The sequence below is a fragment of the Lasioglossum baleicum genome, chromosome 20, assembly GCF_051020765.1.
Source record: "Lasioglossum baleicum chromosome 20, iyLasBale1, whole genome shotgun sequence".
In the NCBI taxonomy this organism is placed as follows: Eukaryota; Metazoa; Arthropoda; class Insecta; order Hymenoptera; family Halictidae; genus Lasioglossum; species Lasioglossum baleicum.
This window is the reverse complement of record NC_134948.1, coordinates 3516077-3533270: the sequence shown is the minus strand read 5'-3', so window position 1 is coordinate 3533270 and position 17194 is coordinate 3516077. Positions and strand designations below refer to the sequence as shown.

The 17194-nt window shown below is 42.4% G+C and overlaps 1 protein-coding gene across 3 annotated transcripts in view; it reads left to right on the top strand.

The window, feature by feature from the left end:
- The first annotated feature begins 406 nt into the window (after nucleotides 1-406).
- The window catches only part of LOC143218723 (trissin receptor-like), a 27338-nt gene continuing 10550 nt past the window's right edge, over nucleotides 407-17194 (top strand). The window contains exons 1-4 of one of the 3 annotated variants that reach the window (XM_076444124.1): nucleotides 407-2889; nucleotides 3678-3880; nucleotides 9316-9491; nucleotides 16145-16793. In XM_076444124.1, the coding sequence (XP_076300239.1) occupies nucleotides 3843-3880; nucleotides 9316-9491; nucleotides 16145-16793 (863 nt within the window). In that variant the 5' untranslated portion in view covers nucleotides 407-2889; nucleotides 3678-3842. Of the gene's footprint in view, nucleotides 3881-9315; nucleotides 9492-16144; nucleotides 16794-17194 lie in introns of all 3 variants that reach the window. The other 2 variants (XM_076444123.1, XM_076444122.1) reach the window with 2 other exon arrangements.

Below are 17194 nucleotides of genomic sequence, written 5' to 3'. Positions count from 1 at the left end.
TAGGTAAGAGAAAATATGTACGATCGCGCGGATCGATAGAAAACGAATCTACGCGGGAGGGAAATCCACTCGACAATCTTATCGCACGGCCAATTGATTCCCAATTAAAATAACAATATCTACGTGCTTAATCTGTATATATGATAATATTCGGTCGAATACAAGTGTTCCATGCCAACACAAGTTTCCCTGGGAAAACCGTTCGCTCGGGCTTTTATGTGATCGCCGATACTTGAGTGTTTGCTGCTTCGGAAAATGTTTCGTTTATTAAGGTATTTATTTTAATCCTGTTTGGCCTACTTTTTGCTAATAGCGGGTCATTTATCCGGCCGATATGCTGGTCGCGTTTATGGCTTAAGTTTCCTTCGAAAAAGAGTTAACTCGTCAGGGAGACGTGCGGTTACAATTTTATTTTAGCAATTTTTGAATTAAATTCATCATACTTTACTTTATTCGATTATTGTATATACCTCTTTAGCACTAATAACTTTTTTATAATTGTACCAAACGAACTGATTTTTTACGTATCGTTTCGTAAACTTCTAATTGATTATAAAAAATCAGGTCGTTTGGTACAATTATAAAAAAGTTATTAGTTTTTAAAAGGTGTACGAATACTTTTGTACACCCACTGTATTTGTCATTTTTTTTCTTATTTCCTCTGCGCGCCTCTTTTCAGAGAATGGATTAATTCCAGCGACGCGTTAATTCGTCAGAGTGATACACGTCTACAGCTGTACTGCACTGCCACAGTTTCCTCCGGTAAACTATTTGCTCAGCCATTTAGACGATTGTCGATACTCGAGCATTTCTCTTGTTGTTTCTCTTCTGTTGTTGTTTCAGACAATGTCCATTTATTTGTGTCATCTTCAGAATAAAAATCATTTTACTTGTACCATTCTATTAAAACCATGTTGTACACACATTTACAATTTTTGATACATTTCTACAAAGCCTGGAAATCTTCTCAGAAAACGGAGTACATATTTCCAGATGTCTAAAAGCAAGTTTTACAGGTTCCATTAAATCCCGGAAACTCCACGAACCATCTCAAAGGTTTTCCTACAGACACCATAAATACTGCCGCGCGCATTATGCAGCCAGGTCGCATAAATTCTTTGCGTAACCTATTCCAAGCAGGTTCTACAACACGCTCGAGGGTATACGAGGAGGAAACGCCATTGATACGTTCCGTTGGATAGAAAAACACGCGATTTGTAAAAATAAAAAGAGTCGAGGGGTCTCGTGAGCGATCGAGGGTCTATTGTCACCATTGTCGGGTCTATCGGCGCGATCATGCTCGGCCCCGGTCGACGAGTAGCATCGATTCCAGAAACCAAACAAATATCGCGGTGCACGCCGCATGTTCTATTTGGCCAGAAAAAAGTGGAAGAAACTATAACAGATATTTTATAATATTATCTATACATATATATCGCGTTGGATTCGTCTTAAGATCACCTACAACATTATGAAATCCAAACTACATGTTAGCATTTAAAAAATCAAATTCACCTCAATGTTTTGTAAAAAAAAATTTTTTTCCAACATTCATATTGTATTACTGTCCCTCTTTTGTTCGAAACATTTTTTCCTTGGATTATCGAGAACCCATGGAAAAACGTGGCCATAGTGGAATATTTTAACTGCCAGTTTCAAGCCTTATGATTTGAAAAATATTTAAGGAACAAATATTTTATTACAGTGCTCTCTCTCTCTCTTTGGAAAGCTCTCAAAACAAGCTACAAGAATATGCAATAAAAAATAAGGAGTTCTATTTAAGAAATTGAAGATGACCTTCACGTGATTATCAAACGACTATCCAAGGTCGAATCAATGATACCATTTTGTCCCCCTTGAAATCATACAACTTTTGTCTGAAACATTTTTCTCCAGAATGCTTCATTTCCGAAATATACTTCTGTTTCACTTTAAATGACTCACCCGGTATATTATAGGAACATTTTTTAATTATTACCATTAATTTTCATCTCGGAAAATACATCAGAAATTTCTTCCTCGGATAATGTTCTTTCTTCATTCGAAGACAGCGTTTAGAAACGCTGCTAAACGCTTAATGCTTTAGCTATAAAATTTCAATTCGGACATAGTCGGAATCAAATTTTGTTGCCTTATAATCACAGATCTTTACCGAATGTAATGAGACGAAAAAGATCATCCAGACTCACACAGATCTATCACAAAATCGTCAATAAAGTTTTGCAATCGTAAAAAAACTTACAGAATTATTGGTAATGTTCAAATATTAATAACTATACTATTTCAGATGATAACAAAATGTAATCTGTGTGAAAGTGGTCGGTACACCTACCTGAAAAACTTTTGTAATACAAGAATTTAAACAATTTTCCTTAAAACGCTTGAAAATTGCCAATGAACGGACGCTGTTGTAGGGACAGCTTAAGAACGCAAAGCGCACCTTAAAATCTCTCGACTTTCGATGAAGTTTACTACTTCACGGGTGTACAAATAGAAAAATCAACATTGAAGCCTTATTCTTCAGACCTGTAACTACAAACGGACAACAAAAATTTAGAAATTGACTTTTTTCCACTTTTTCAAGCCAAATAGATCATTGTGCGCCGGAAAAACGGAGACGCGGACCGGAGTTTCCCTTTGATTCCGCGCGACCTCGGCTCTCAAGGAAAAGGAACCATACGGAAGTGGTTGTAACGCCTGCGCGAGAAACCCCGGACATCTCGGTCAGCTCACACGGGCTAACGGCTATGAATGAAAAGCCCGAGCGTTCTGTCAGTACCGCGCGGAACAGTGCCGCGTGATCGTGATTCCGATCGATTCCTTCCGGATCCATTTATCGCGCACGGGACTAACAAAACGTTCAATTAAAACGCGCGAGTTTTTGCACTGGTAACCGTGCATTTTCGCTGGCGACGAGTTTATACGTCAGAGGTATACACAGGAATATTCTTGTTTCTGTATTCGGATTTTTTATGATCGTCTGTGAGCAGTGACGAGTCAAGTCGTTAGTGGAAAAATGCCGAAATAATCTTCGAACAAACGTGACGAATTAAATCGTCAGATAAAAATTCCGTCACAAGGACTCAACTCGTTAAATCTAATCGAGTTTCCTCGTGATTGCTTCGCGGTCGTTGAAGTTCCTCGCACGACGAGGTAAGTCGTTAGTGGAAAAATGCCGAAATAATCTTCGAACAAACGTGACGAATTAAATCGTCAGATAAAAATTCCGTCACAAGGACTCAACTTATTAAATTTGATCGAGTTTCTCCGTGATTGCTTCGCGATCGTTGAAGTTCCTCGCACGACGAGTTAAGTCGTTAGTGGAAAACTGTCGAAATAATCTTTGAACAAACGTGACGAATTAAATCGTCACATAAAAATTCCGTCACAAGGACTCAACTTATTAAATTTGATCGAGTTTCTCCGTGATTGCTTCGCGGTCGTTGAAGTTCCTCGCACGACGTATTAACTCGTCGCAGCCGTTCGAACAGGTGTCGTAAATCTGCCCGACGATTAAGCTCACCCTTAATTACTGTGCAATTGTCAGTCGCGTCTACTAGTGCGGTTACCGGTATTAATGCATCGGTCGCATAAATCAGTCACTGTAACAGCGTCGCGTCGGTGTGCGGCGAATCAATTTTCATTAATCTTTGATCGCCGCGGTCCTGTTTGAACAGATTTCGCGACTGTAACGAATCGTGTGCATACCGCCGGAAAATTAGAAAACTGTTTCTCTCCGGTGAAAACTGAGTTTTCGGTTCGTGTGTGACGCAAAGCAAGCAACCAGATGAAAAGCGAAACGCGAAGAAGATGGAATAGATGGGAAACTTGAAATAGACGCCATGCCTGTGGTAGAAGTCGACCTCGAAGAGACGTCCAGGTACAGTTTCTACACTTGTCCTCTAAAATTGCTTCCAGCATTTCTCTAACTATTTTCTATAATCATTGAAGTTTAAAGCACATTTTTAATACTCCTCCTTGAAGGACTATAGCTCCCACAATTTCAAATGCAATCGGTGTACAAAGTATTCGTGCACATTTTAAAAACGAAAAACTTTTTCAAAAGTGGTCCCAAAAGCTTGAGTTTTTTTTCAGACGTTAGATGGATTAGTTTACTAGCCATGTAACGTGTAAATTATAATGTTTTTAATTGTTATGGCAAGTGCGGAGGAAAAAGAAAAAGTCATGATTTTTAAATGTTTTATCTGTGTCTGTAATGAAAATTTAAAACATGTATATTGTAAATCTAAGTTAGTTCTATACATGTACAAAGTTTCATCGAAATCGATCAAGCTTCTTATGAAATATAATTGATTGAAAATAGCATAATTTCAATGATTTTTACATCTTACAATGCCCATAGCTTTTTTATGCGTCAACCGATTTCAATGAAACTTTCTACATGTATAGAACTAACTTAAATTTACAATATACATGTTTTAAATTTTCACTACAGACACAGATATAAAACATTTAAAAATCATGACCTTTTTCCTCCGCAATTGCCACCAACAACAATTTTTAAAAAAAATTACTTACACATAATGGGTCCACTTTTAAATAAGTTATTCGTTTTTAAAATGTGTACGAATACTTTGTACACCGACTGTATGTCGACTTGAAAAAATTCTATCGCAGGGTCCATTTAATGGAAATGATTTCCCCATGAAAACTACTGCATTGACCGTTTAAAAATTACCGGGAAACTCGGACTGACAAGCAAATAAAATATGTAGTCCTCTTTTCAATTCCGTGCGAATTCGTGAGTGATTTAGCGATTGACTAATAATTATGAAGCGCGCAACGTATTTGCCCGCGGACAGTGGGCGCCCACTTTACATTCGCGATTAATCCCGACAGGAATCCGGCGCGGCCGTTATTAAGCTTTATTGATTATTTAACGGAAACAACCGGGACGAAGTTTTAATCGAAATCACGGTATCTATTAAATCTCGATAATCTTCAATTAATATCCGTCGCGCACGTATTCCGAGCGTATTCGCCGACGCGATGTATTATTCATTCGGCGACGGGGGAAAAGTTTAAACGCCGCGTCGCGACGCTCGCGGAATGCGTGCCTGTCGTCTTTCTCGCGAGAAATTCTTATCCATCAATCTTTTCGGGACAGGGGATCTCGATTAAACATTCACGAATATTTATAGCTTGTTTTGCGTGCTGCCAGATTCGCCAATATTGCGAGTCGGCTCGAAGCAACGTGAGCGCGAACACATCTGATCGTTTATCGAACAATTATCCAGTCGATGTGTGCCTCCTGTTGAGATACGATTCTTTAATCGAATAATTGGATCTCGATCCACGCCACTTGCCCGTGTGGTGACGTTCCTTAATGACGTACGAGTACCCACTCCAATTAATGACACTTAACGGGGTCTTCTGCTTCAGAGCTTCGTTTCGGATATCTTTTTAGGTTAGGTTTTGAGGACACGCTTGCTATTATTTGAACCACACTGTGTAGAATTTTTTTTAAATCGATATACTCGAAATTGTGGGAGCTATAGTTCCTAGAACAGGAACATGTCTTAGAAAATGTGACTTTAACAAATGGTACCCCGAATCAGTAATTAGTAGAGTCCGGATTTTTTATGCATTTATAACGAAAATGAGCAAGGGTAATTTAAGACGGTGAAAATATTAAAAGACTTGAAGAATATTAATATATTATTTTCACCACATTCAAATTATTAATGAAGAATATACAGCAAGGAGCATAACTGATTCCACACACTTTAGATCAGAACATTTTCATGAATGTACCAAACGACTTTAATTTCTCTGTAAGGCTAGAAGAGGGTAAGGCTAGATATTAGTTTAGTAAATGATGTGTAAAAAATATGTTGAAAAAATGCATTTGGACGGAATTGTGAAAAACAATAGTAAAAATTGATTTTTGTAACTTTTTTAGCTGGGCCAATAACGAGAATTCAAAAGATGTGTCTGGTAAACTGGTATAAATTTATATACGCTCTGAAAATTTCATTGAAATTAGTTAATTGGTTTGCGAATTATAAACGATCAAAAGTGGTAATTTGTAGTGTACCATAAAGTGGCAAGTTTTACCAATTTGTATCGTTTATAATTCGTAAACCAATTAACAAAATGAAATCTTCGGAGCGTATATAATTTATACAATTTTCGTTATTGGCCCAGCTAAAAAAGTCGTAAAAATCAAGCTTTGCAGCACCAATAATTCGCAAATACTTGAAAAAATTCGTATCTTGCATCAGAAATTGTCACCCCTAATTCAACAATCTAAGATGATACTGATCAGCCTAGCCCAGGACACAAAGTGTCGGACTCTTCAAGTAATTAGCTCCCGAGTCAATAATGAGTAACATGTCAGCCTCCCCCATACCTCCATTAACCCAGAAAGCTAATAACAGGTATCTGCCATCAATGTCCAGCTTGATCGAGACATTATTTATTGAGCCTATCAATCGTCGATCAGATCTTAATACAATCTGCATACTAGCGACCAGCTGATTCCGTATCAGCTGGAACCTTTCTCCGGGCCTCGTGCCAGACTCTCTCGAAAATTTTCCTGATTCTTATCATGTTGTATCGACGCTAGAGCCTCAGTACGTGACAGATAAATCAATGATCGATCATCGTGGTTGGCGATCAGTTTGAAAACACATCACCAGGTCGCCTTAATTCGAAATTGATGTCCGATCCGAAGATGCAGGAGAGTCGTGCTGTCGTTCGCAAGGCACGTTCGCCATCATAATTATCGTCATTCTCTTCTCGGTTTGATTAAAAAATTTCCCACCAAGCCGGAAGTAATTTGAATACGGCCCCCAAGAAAAACACATCGAAAAATTCTCTCTCCGATAGAAAACCTCCGGCCCTCCATTTTCATGGAAATTTTGCGAACCCATAGAACGGTTTCGTACACCGTTAGGCAACCCGCCATGTTTCCCCTTTGAATAAATCAAGGGTCCGTTCGGAAAACTCTCTGAACTCCATATAAATTGTCCGGTGCTGATATCTGAAATATTTATGGTCTTTTCTTGAATTCTGACGTATTTATACGCCGAGAAACTTCGAACGTTTCGCGGACACTGAATCCTCGTCAATTATTCATTTCTTGAAGTCGCTGTGGTTCCTCTATTTTTTACCACGCAAATTTTGTAATCGAATTTTGAACCTCTTCCCATAGTCCAATCTTGCTGATTTTGATATTTACATAATAAATTATATAAAAAAAAACTTTTTACAAACCACGCTTACATTAAAATGCACTAAAAAGTAGAAAATAATTTTTTCCTGATTCTTCATAAAATATCGAATCCAGTTAAATTGTTAATAATGTTTTTCCCCAAAACTTTAAGCAAGCAGTTTAAAATTTCTTCTGTTATAAAATTAGTGTCGGAATAGATAGAAAAATTTAATATAAATTTAATTGAAATCATGACATTAGTGACTAAAAATTTTATTAAAAAAAATTAAACCGACTTCGAAAAAATGCACTAAAAAGTATGAAATAATTTCCATTTAATTTATGTGAACACACACGAACTTAAATACAATACAATCTTTTCGGAGGCGGCGCAAAATTGAAAATTTTCCGAATGACAGATGTTGCTGATTATGATTTCATTGGAATATGATGGGCTTGGAAATCAGTATGTCGGAAGAGAAGATACATTAATATGTGAAAGCATGTAGAAGAATTTAAGGATTTTCGTAATTTCCAATTGCGTGTAAATTACTAATTGCTTAAAATTGAACTGGATTCGGTATTTTACGGAGAACCAGGAAAAAAATTATTTTCTCCTTTTAGTGCATTTTAATACAAGCGTTGTTTTGAAGAAGTTTTTTTTATATATTTTATTATTGTCGATTTTACACTATATATTGCAATTTGTAGTCGACTGAAGGCTGGTCACATTTCATTCCAAACATATTTCCGGAAATTGTTGTTTATTGCAATTTATAGTCGACTGATTCCATTTGGTTCGAAACATTTTTCTGGGAATTGTATTTAATGCAGTTCACAGTCGATGAGGACTGATTCAATTTTCTTCGAAACATTTTTGTACTCCGAAGGTATGCCCTGTACAATTTTGAAAGGCATTTCTCGCGCATTCGAGCAGGTTCGTCTACATGTATGATAGACTGACTAAACATTTGGTGCCCTGGCGAATTGTTTGTTAAAAAAAATAGAAACTTCAATTTTTATTAATTTTCATTTCCGTTACACGTTTTTACAGTCCGCATCAGCAACGTCTGTACGACCGTTTACAATAAATTGTAATTACAAAGAGATAACAGCGGGAGCTCGAACAAAAACTTTAATTTCGTTCGATCACGGAACTCGTAAAGTTAAATTAAATGTAATTCTGTTCAACAACGGACTATAAATATTCATTTATTCCCAAGAGCAGTCTCAAAGCGCTCAGTGCCATTCAGAAGCTTTTTCAAAGTTCACATACGAAAGTAACGCAACATCCACAGAAGAGAACCGTAAAAATACAAAATGAATGAAGATAGTAGCGCAGTTGAAGTCAAATAGAGATATTTTAAATATAGGAATCGATAGAGAGCGAACTCTGTGAATATTTCAAAATGCCATTTCTGCTCGACATTACCAGTTAGATTAGTTTCGTGTTTCGTTTACAAATGCACGGGAGACCGGGATCCTCAGATCAAACGTAACGCATGAGAAGTACATACGATATACGTCGTAATGACGTAGGACTCGGCAACTGTAGTAGGTGATTAGCTACAAATCTGTCGTGTTCGTATTTCTTTGAACGTCAATTCAAAAGAGAAATGTATGTACACACCGCTGCTTGGCAAAAAGCTCGCACACTCTTCAATATTCATAAAATGAATAAAGCCTCCGAATTTCCTAGAAAATGTGCCACAAAATCAAAATAATATCTCTGGAACTTGTCCTAGAGATTGTTTCCTTGACGAGGCCCAGCAAAAATTGGTTTATTCAAATAACGTTGCAGAAATAAGAATGAATGCAAACGAATTGTAGCTAGAGAAAATGTTAATGTAAAATGACTCCTAAAAGTTGATGTCACCAATGCATGATTAATCAACGCGGCGAAGAAACAATGTGTATCAACATTAACGAGATGATTCGAGGAAATGGTCGGGTATTCGAGGCCGGGAAGAGTGCAGCGGCCAACACGGCGGCCGTCGGCGAGGAAACAAATGTACTTCAGAACGGGGAGTGGAAAAGTTTGCCGGAGGACCCCCGGTATTTGATGAAATTAGGCCGGAAGAGGGGTAGTTTCGTTGGGGAAGAGTGCACGAAACGAACTTTCCCGCGATTTGTTCCAGAATGATCGAGCACCGCGACGCGATCCTTTACGAGGTCCGCAGCAACGAGAGTTTTATACGAAACGAAACTCTCCAGCAGAACGTATCCTTGATCGAGGACTACATCTTCGACAGGACCGACGTCAGAGTGATCTTCATCACGCTCTACACGGTCGTGTTCGTCTGCTGCTTCTTCGGTGAGTCCCTCCCACCCTAATCTTAATCTAAACCAGCGCTCGGATTTACTTACTCGCGACGGCCGAGTTTCGAAGGCTACGCCCCCTCGAACCGGCTATATTCGCTATTCGTAGCGCCAGGGAAAACCAGGCCCGCCACGGGGAGTGAGACGCGCGGCCGGGCCGAGGGGGCGTAGCCTTCGAAACTCGGACGTCGCGAGTAAGTAAATCCGAGTGCAGATTTAAACATTTGTGAATCTTTGATCTTTTGTAACTTTGCGATAAAAAATCGCACGACAATGTACCTAGGTCTGTTTTAAAGGGCGGAGTCTCTGTTCTCACGACCTTGCTGTCTTTTTTTAAAAAAAATTAATTTTATTTTGGGCGGGGGTGGAAAGCTGAAGTCCCGTTTTCCGAGATTTTGTAAGTTCGAGTGACTGTACAGAGTTCGAAAGATTTTTTTACCGGTTGATTTCGATGCGATCTTGTGGAAGAAAGTCTTCCCTTCAAAATGGCTATTCGGGAATTGGTCTGCGATTTTCTCTCGCGGCGTTATCGCACTTTGAACGGGAACTTTGAATCGCATTATAAGTTAAATATTAAGGAAACGTATTTCGAAGACAGGGTTCTACAGTAGACTAAGGTTCACAAATAAATAATGTTCCGTTCCGCTAAGGCAGACGAACGTGCATTTAATTTCGTTAATGGTCCACTGCTTTGGGAAAACATTCCCTGCGTAATGATTATTAATGTCACGACAGAAGTACGTGGCGCGAAGACACAAGTGTGTGCAACGTGTACGAAAAAGAAGAGACAGAAAGCGACAGCCAGAGCAAAATGAAAGTAGCCGTGTCACCGTAACTTTTTTGTTTTCGCTTAAAGCGTCTCGTTTCCATAGAAAACGGGCACCCCGTAGCTTCGCGCGTGTGGGACCGTTTCATACTTTTTCCCGGGAATCATAACGAATTTAGCAAAGTGAAAAGTAACAGGAAAAATATCGCCGAAATAAAATTAACAATCCCGGGGACGGTGAATTCGATATTCAGTTGGCAGAGCTCGCGGGACCGGACTAATTTTTAATTAGAAAATAATGTCGCGCACTCGACGACTCGCAATTAAAAAATAACGAAGACCGGATATACACCAGTAACTGAATTAAGATTTATGGGCGGGCCTCGGCCTCGTAAACAAAGCGCAAATCGATAATGCCAATCTTGCATTTCTCCTTCGTCCCAACCGGAAGTCCTCCGGCTCCGTGCAATTCGTTTCCGAGTCGTTTCCATGGTTCAAAGTCAATTTGTTTTTCACATCAGCTACCCTTTCGTAAGAACCGTTCAAAAACGCATTTTCTCGCGGAATTAACGGTCGCGCAATCTTCGCAACATTACTGGCCGAATTGCCAACCTGGCAAATTGCGTCGAACAATCAGCACAATCTGCAATTTCATATTTCTCCCCCGATTGAGCGCGTTCTTGAAAAAAGAACGACTAATCGATTCCACGTTAAAATTCTCAGAACCTCAAAATTGTTCGAATCGAAAGTCTTCACTTTCGAACGGTCTAGTGACTTTTGGGTCGCCCTGTGCTTTTCGGAGACCAATTTTGTCAACTTCGATTTTTACTCTCGCTTCGGCAAAAAATCGCAAAAGGTCTTTCAGCGCAGTTCAATCGACCCGTTCGCGCGGTAGGTCTTTGAAAAAGTGGTAGGTATTTCACGGAATACTTTTGGGTCCAAAAAAACCTAAACGAGAAAAGACGGAGATCCTTTTAGCTACGATAAAACCTGACCGCCAGAGCTCCGTAAAAAATCGCTAAAGCGCAGCAATCGGTCGCGTAAAATCCGTCTGGATCGTGGTGTCGTGCTCCACTGGCACCCGATTTCGTTTGTTTCGAATTTCGATGGAAAGCAATTGTCGTCGTGACGAAATTGCTTTTTTTTATTCGCCTCGTAAACTTGCAGAGCGAACGGTCCGCTAACAGAAGGTGGGCGGTGGGTGGGCGGAGCGAGGGCGAAAGGTAGAGGCGAAGCGAAACGTGAAAAATCAAGCAGCAGATATGATTTTCTCTGAATGAGCAACGGGGGCAGAGTTGCGTGGAGGGGTGGGGGTACTGGAAGAAAGGATTCATCGCGTGCGCGACAAAATAGAGCGAGGGATGCCGGATATTTGGAACTGCAGTCGCGTAATAGAGGCGGGGCGTTATCGTCACTTTTGTAAAATTGCCTGGCAGATTAAATTTCGCGTCCCGGCCGAATGAAGTGGTGTCTGTGATCCTAGGAAAATTCAATTAGCTCTGAAAAAGGAACACGGTGACAAAATGTTCGAGACGTCTAAAACGACGAAGTAAAGCAGTGTGTGCAAACTCCGCCCCTTCTTTCCACCAATGCAAGTTTTTAGGACTCGTCTGGCTCCTATTGGAACGCGTTAAATAACGGATCGCCCGAGATTGCGACGGATTTTTCAATGGTCCTTTTTAGAGGCGCCGGGAAATCCGGGTGTTTGTGGAGCGACGGCGAAGCGAACGGTCTCCTTAACACGCTCGATGAGCTTAATGACAGCAATTTCGTTTTTGTCCGGGGCGAAATAGTCGCGGAGTGCAACCCGTCGCGTTGAAACTTTCGTTGGATTTTACGTGATTAGAGAACTTACGCAACGGTAAACGGGATAATTGAGGGACCAGAGGAATGGAAGTGTGGCGTTGGGCCGAGTGATCCAGTAAAGGAGCTTAAGGGAAACAGATTTCAAAGAACGAAGTTAGATTATTTTAAACACAAGATTAATCCAAGCACAGAACATATAATACCAAAGTGTATAAAGTAAGTATGTACAACTTATCCTGAGGATTTAGTGGGAGGGGCTATTGTCAAGGGGCGGAGTTTCCATCACAATGGGGCAGGGCCCAAGCGTCAAAGTGGGGAGCGCGAGGACCTTCCCAGGCGGTCACGCGACACTGGCGGGCGTGTCGTGCCCCTAGGCCCATTCTGCATTCACTGGAAATTCGAAAATAGACGCGAATGGCGGCGCATGTATAAGATATGAAACGAGGCATTCTTACAATTCAAATTCGAAACGAGCGTGTCTCGAGACTTCGCAGGTCGAGCTATACAAAGCAAGGGATTAGACGAAGCGGAACAGCAAAAACCCGAGACAGTCGGCGAAGCCTGCCTCGCCTCTCCCCGCCCACTCGCAGCGAATTTCATTTCAGCCTGGCTCGCCTACGCAAACCTCTATCCGTTCCTCGAAGTCGGCTCGGAAAATACGCGAAACTTGACGCTCGAGGAGGACTTCCGTCGAGTTTCATTTTAATCTCTCTAATCGTTATATACCGTCGTCGGTCGGTTTAACCGAAACTCATTATACCGCCGCTGGTGTCGCCGGGCGAAATCATAAAATACGGGCGATGGGCTGTGGTAGGTGGCCGGGGAGAGGAAACGGGTGGGGGGATCGTATTACGCAGACCGCCCACTCGAACAGCTTTTAATAGAATTCAATTCGCCCGTTCGCGAGCGACTTCGCCCCTTTCTTGTCCCGCGAATCTTCCGTTATTCGGCGACTTTTTCAACCAACTTTCTGTCGACACAACGGTGCCCCGCCCCCTTCGGCACCCGCCGCTCGACGTCCCTCCCCCGGCCCGCCCTCCTTCCACCCATAGCAGCAATCGCTATTCCTCTCTAGTTTCGTAATCCCGTTACACTGCAAAGTGTTTACTTGCCAGGGGGGAAAAGACGATCCTCGAACTCGTTCTAAATCGTGCACGTAATTCCGTAACAAACGATCGTGACGGGTTTCCCTTAAATATAGCCAGACCCGAGAACGATCGTTTCCGGATCCGATAATCGGAACTCTCTCGACGGCGAGAGACCGTCGTGATTGGTTTCTCGCTCGCCGACAACCCGCAACGGAATCTCAAGTTCTCCGTGGAATGAATTGTAAAAACGGTGACGCGCCAGAATTTGATTAACAGCCGCTAATGGAACGCGGCAAGCTCTCTACCTATAACCACACTTTGGTCCTTGTATCCAGCGCTTCCTCGATTTTATTAAATGTCAGGTGGAACCACTCGGCGAATGAAATCAGCACTGGGCAAAGTAGTATTCGAAATATAAAATATAAAGCTGTTCTTTACTTTACCGGACTCAAAATTGATGCCTTTCTCTTATAACTTATGATGTATTTGGTATGTAATCCTGTAAAGTTTCGATCCTGTAGGATCAACGGTTCAGGAGTTATGCTTGCTTAAAGTTGAGCAATCTGCAGTGTTTTTGACAGGGCGCCGCCTAACTAATTAATTACTTAGTTGGAGATTAGGTCGGGAGGGCGACAAGCAGTCGTGGTCGTCCCTACAAACCAATATGGCGGCGCCCTTACCTGTCAAAAACACTGCACATTGCTCAACTTTAAGCGAGCATAACTCCTGAACCATTGATCCTACAGGATCGAAACTTTGATCTGCAGTCGCCTCGGGTACAAATCTACTGAATTGCATACCAAATACATCATAACTTGTCGGAGAAACGCACAAATTTTGAGTCCGGTAAAGTAACGTTTACCCAAATATAAAGCTTCTTGCTTTTGTGAAGAAAATCTTTCCTGAAATAATTGATACGCGTCGGTAAAACAGAAAAATCATCGGGGGTTCTGCCATACCGATCTCGCCACGAACATGGCGTCTCCCAAAGAGAACTCTCAAGAAACAGTATCTTCTACAAACTCTAGAGATCACTAAGAAACATAATTTGCAAACATACGAATATTTCACTACTTGTCTTTCGTACGACACTAATTTCAATTCCACAAGTGCAGCATTTGCCTTCCTCGATGGAGTCAAAGTTCTCAAGTGGGCAGATGCCACGTCACCCTCCCGTATTAGAGACACACAAGTAACAGAACTTCGAGAATGGGGACGGAGCTGTTTAGAATGTTCCAGAGCGAAAGAGTTTAGCAATGCTATGCTGTTTTCTTTTTCGACTGCGCCTCTCGACACCGTGGTTAGAGGAGGACACGGTGTAACTTTTGATTATTGACATTCAGGAATCGAAGAAGGGGTCGCGGCTCGTGGACAAGTTGCTCCGTCAGGCGCGAGACAGCGCTTAAGTTATGGAAATCGAGTGAAAACGCGGGGGCGAAGAATTCCGATGGGAGCGCGCGTGCTACCTGTCGAACGACGTACAGGCTGGTCGAATATTTTTATGTCCTATCTACATATTCAATTTTATCTTGAGACTCGCATGTGCACAGGGCAGTGAGTGTAGTCAAAATTGATTTACAAAGAAAGGTTGTGTTTACGCCTGGACGGTTTAATCGATATTTTTTAGCAGCCTGTACGTTTCTCCGGCCGGCAGAAAGAGCAAAACGAAGAACTCGTCGAACAGACACGTCGAGGTGGCGCGCGGCTGCGAATCTGCGAGGACAATCTTAAGAAATGGAAAGGTGTCGATAGCACTGCAGTTGAAACGACAAGTCACGCGAATATCGAATCGCGTGCTCTCTTTTGACGGAGCGCGATAGCATCGCCATTTCCTGGCGACAGCTTTTAAAAGGATTCCGCGACAGCGAACGCTGACAGACTGTCCCGACGGTTTAGCATTTACTGATTTCTGGTCGAGTTTATCAAGATTGATTCGAAACTCCCCCGAGTCTCGTCCAGGCACGTTCTGAACAGAACAATCGGGATCATTGTACCAGACCAGGCATACCGAAGACGAAATCTAGGGAACCGCGATCCCGGAATACGGAATGCCATAATCAGAAACGACAAAGCCACGCGGGAAAGACGTTGTTAATTCGTAGTCCTTTTGTTTCTGTTCGCGCGTTAGGGATTATTAAATTGCTAATTAGTAAATTACCGAACCGGGGCAAACACAAGAACCACACCTAGTCTGGCATATGCTTGCGCAGCTGCCTAGACTAATTAATTTACTCTGATTAGAGCTATCCAAGTGGAACGCGCGGAAATATGCGCTGTCACGTCTTTACCGGGCGCGCCGGTTAAAGTTAAAACACAATTTCCCAAAGAGAACCCCTCTACGCAAGAGGCTCAGAGGCTCCGGCTGCGAATGATCTTAGACGGGCTTATAGTTGCGAGCTCGAAGCTTTTAACGAGAATAAGTAGTCCGGATTACTTTGAATAGCACAATGAACGTTTGTTGCGCACGTATATTTTCTCCAAGACTAATTCGCTGTGGGCCCAGGACGCGACGATCGACAATTCATAAGATAGCAATCGTTTTTGTCGCTTCGCCATCGATAATCCATAGACAAGATTCTGACTTATTCAAAGCAAACTGGTCCATAGGCGAGCATAGATTGGCATGTCTCCATTTATCGTCTCGGTTCCCTTGAGATGATCGATAAAAGCTACGGTTCGGTTCCGAGAGAGTTGAATCCTCCGCTGGAGGAGCGAGGATGCACGCCCGGAGCGTTGAATTTACGACGGAGGGCCCCTGAGCGTATGCAAACGAGAACGAGGCCAATGCGATTCCGCTGAAGTTCGCCGTGCGCGATCCTGAAAAATCGTGGAAAAGTTCGTAATCACAACTATCGCGCGGCTGGTTCCGGGGCTGCCGAGTACTAGGCGCACGTTAGACATATTGTAAGCCACGCCTACTCGGGGCTGGCCACGCCTACCAAGCCACGCCTACCAAGCCACGCCTACCAAGTCAGATCCTCTTTCCAGGCAACCTGATGGTGATCTTCGTGGTGAGCTTCTCCAGCCGACTGCGCAGCATCACCAACTTCTTCCTGGCGAACCTAGCGGTAGCTGACTTCTGCGTGGGCGTGTTCTGCGTCTACCAGACGTTGACCAACTACCTGACGAACAGCTGGCAGTTAGGCGACCTGCTCTGCAAGGTGTACATGTTCGTACACGCACTGTCCTACACCGCGAGCGTCCTCATTCTGGTGTTGGTCTGTGTCGAACGATATCTGGCCATCGTCTACCCAATCAAATGCAGGTCCGTACTAACCAGACGACGTCTCAGGCTGGTAGTGGGCGTGGTCTGGCTGATGGCAGCGGTATACGCCTCGCCAAGGTTCTTTTACGTCGAGACAGTGAGCAATAGGTTGAACACCGGCGACGTGGACATCATCTGCATCCCTAACATCAAGAAACACAACAAGAACGTCTTGGACGCGGTGAACCTGGTCTTCCTGTACCTGATACCACTTTGTCTGATGACCTGCCTGTATTCGAGGATCGCGGTTGGGCTGTGGAGGAGTGCGGCTACCTTGTCTGCCCCTGGCATGGATAGGACCAGGCAAGGCGGGGCCCAACACATGCACAGCTACGGCAGGAACGTGCTGAGGGACAGGCGGGGCGTGATCAGGTGGGCGTCACCTGACGTTAGGCTTTAAGCTAAAAGACTTTTAATGTAGAAATATCAATTCAATCGAGGGAAACGTGGCCTGTTTGGTAAATGGAGACTTTAAGGGGGTGGATTCGTTTCTAGGATAGCAAGGGTGCGGGGTGCGCCTTCTTATTTCTCGATAATGGGATTTTTGAGTTATCAAAAGTGCTAGAGGAAAGATCAATGTAACCTCAAAAAAGCTAGTAATAATGCAAATAACTAATAATGCGAATTACGCCAGTAAACGTAAAAAGAGGGCTCTTGAGGGCGATCGCGGCCCAAGTTGATTTTTTATCTAGCGTTTCTGACTACTGAAAGACCCCGCACTCTTTTAATCCTGGAAACGAGGGTCTACCCACTTAAGGAGCGCTCGAAGAGGT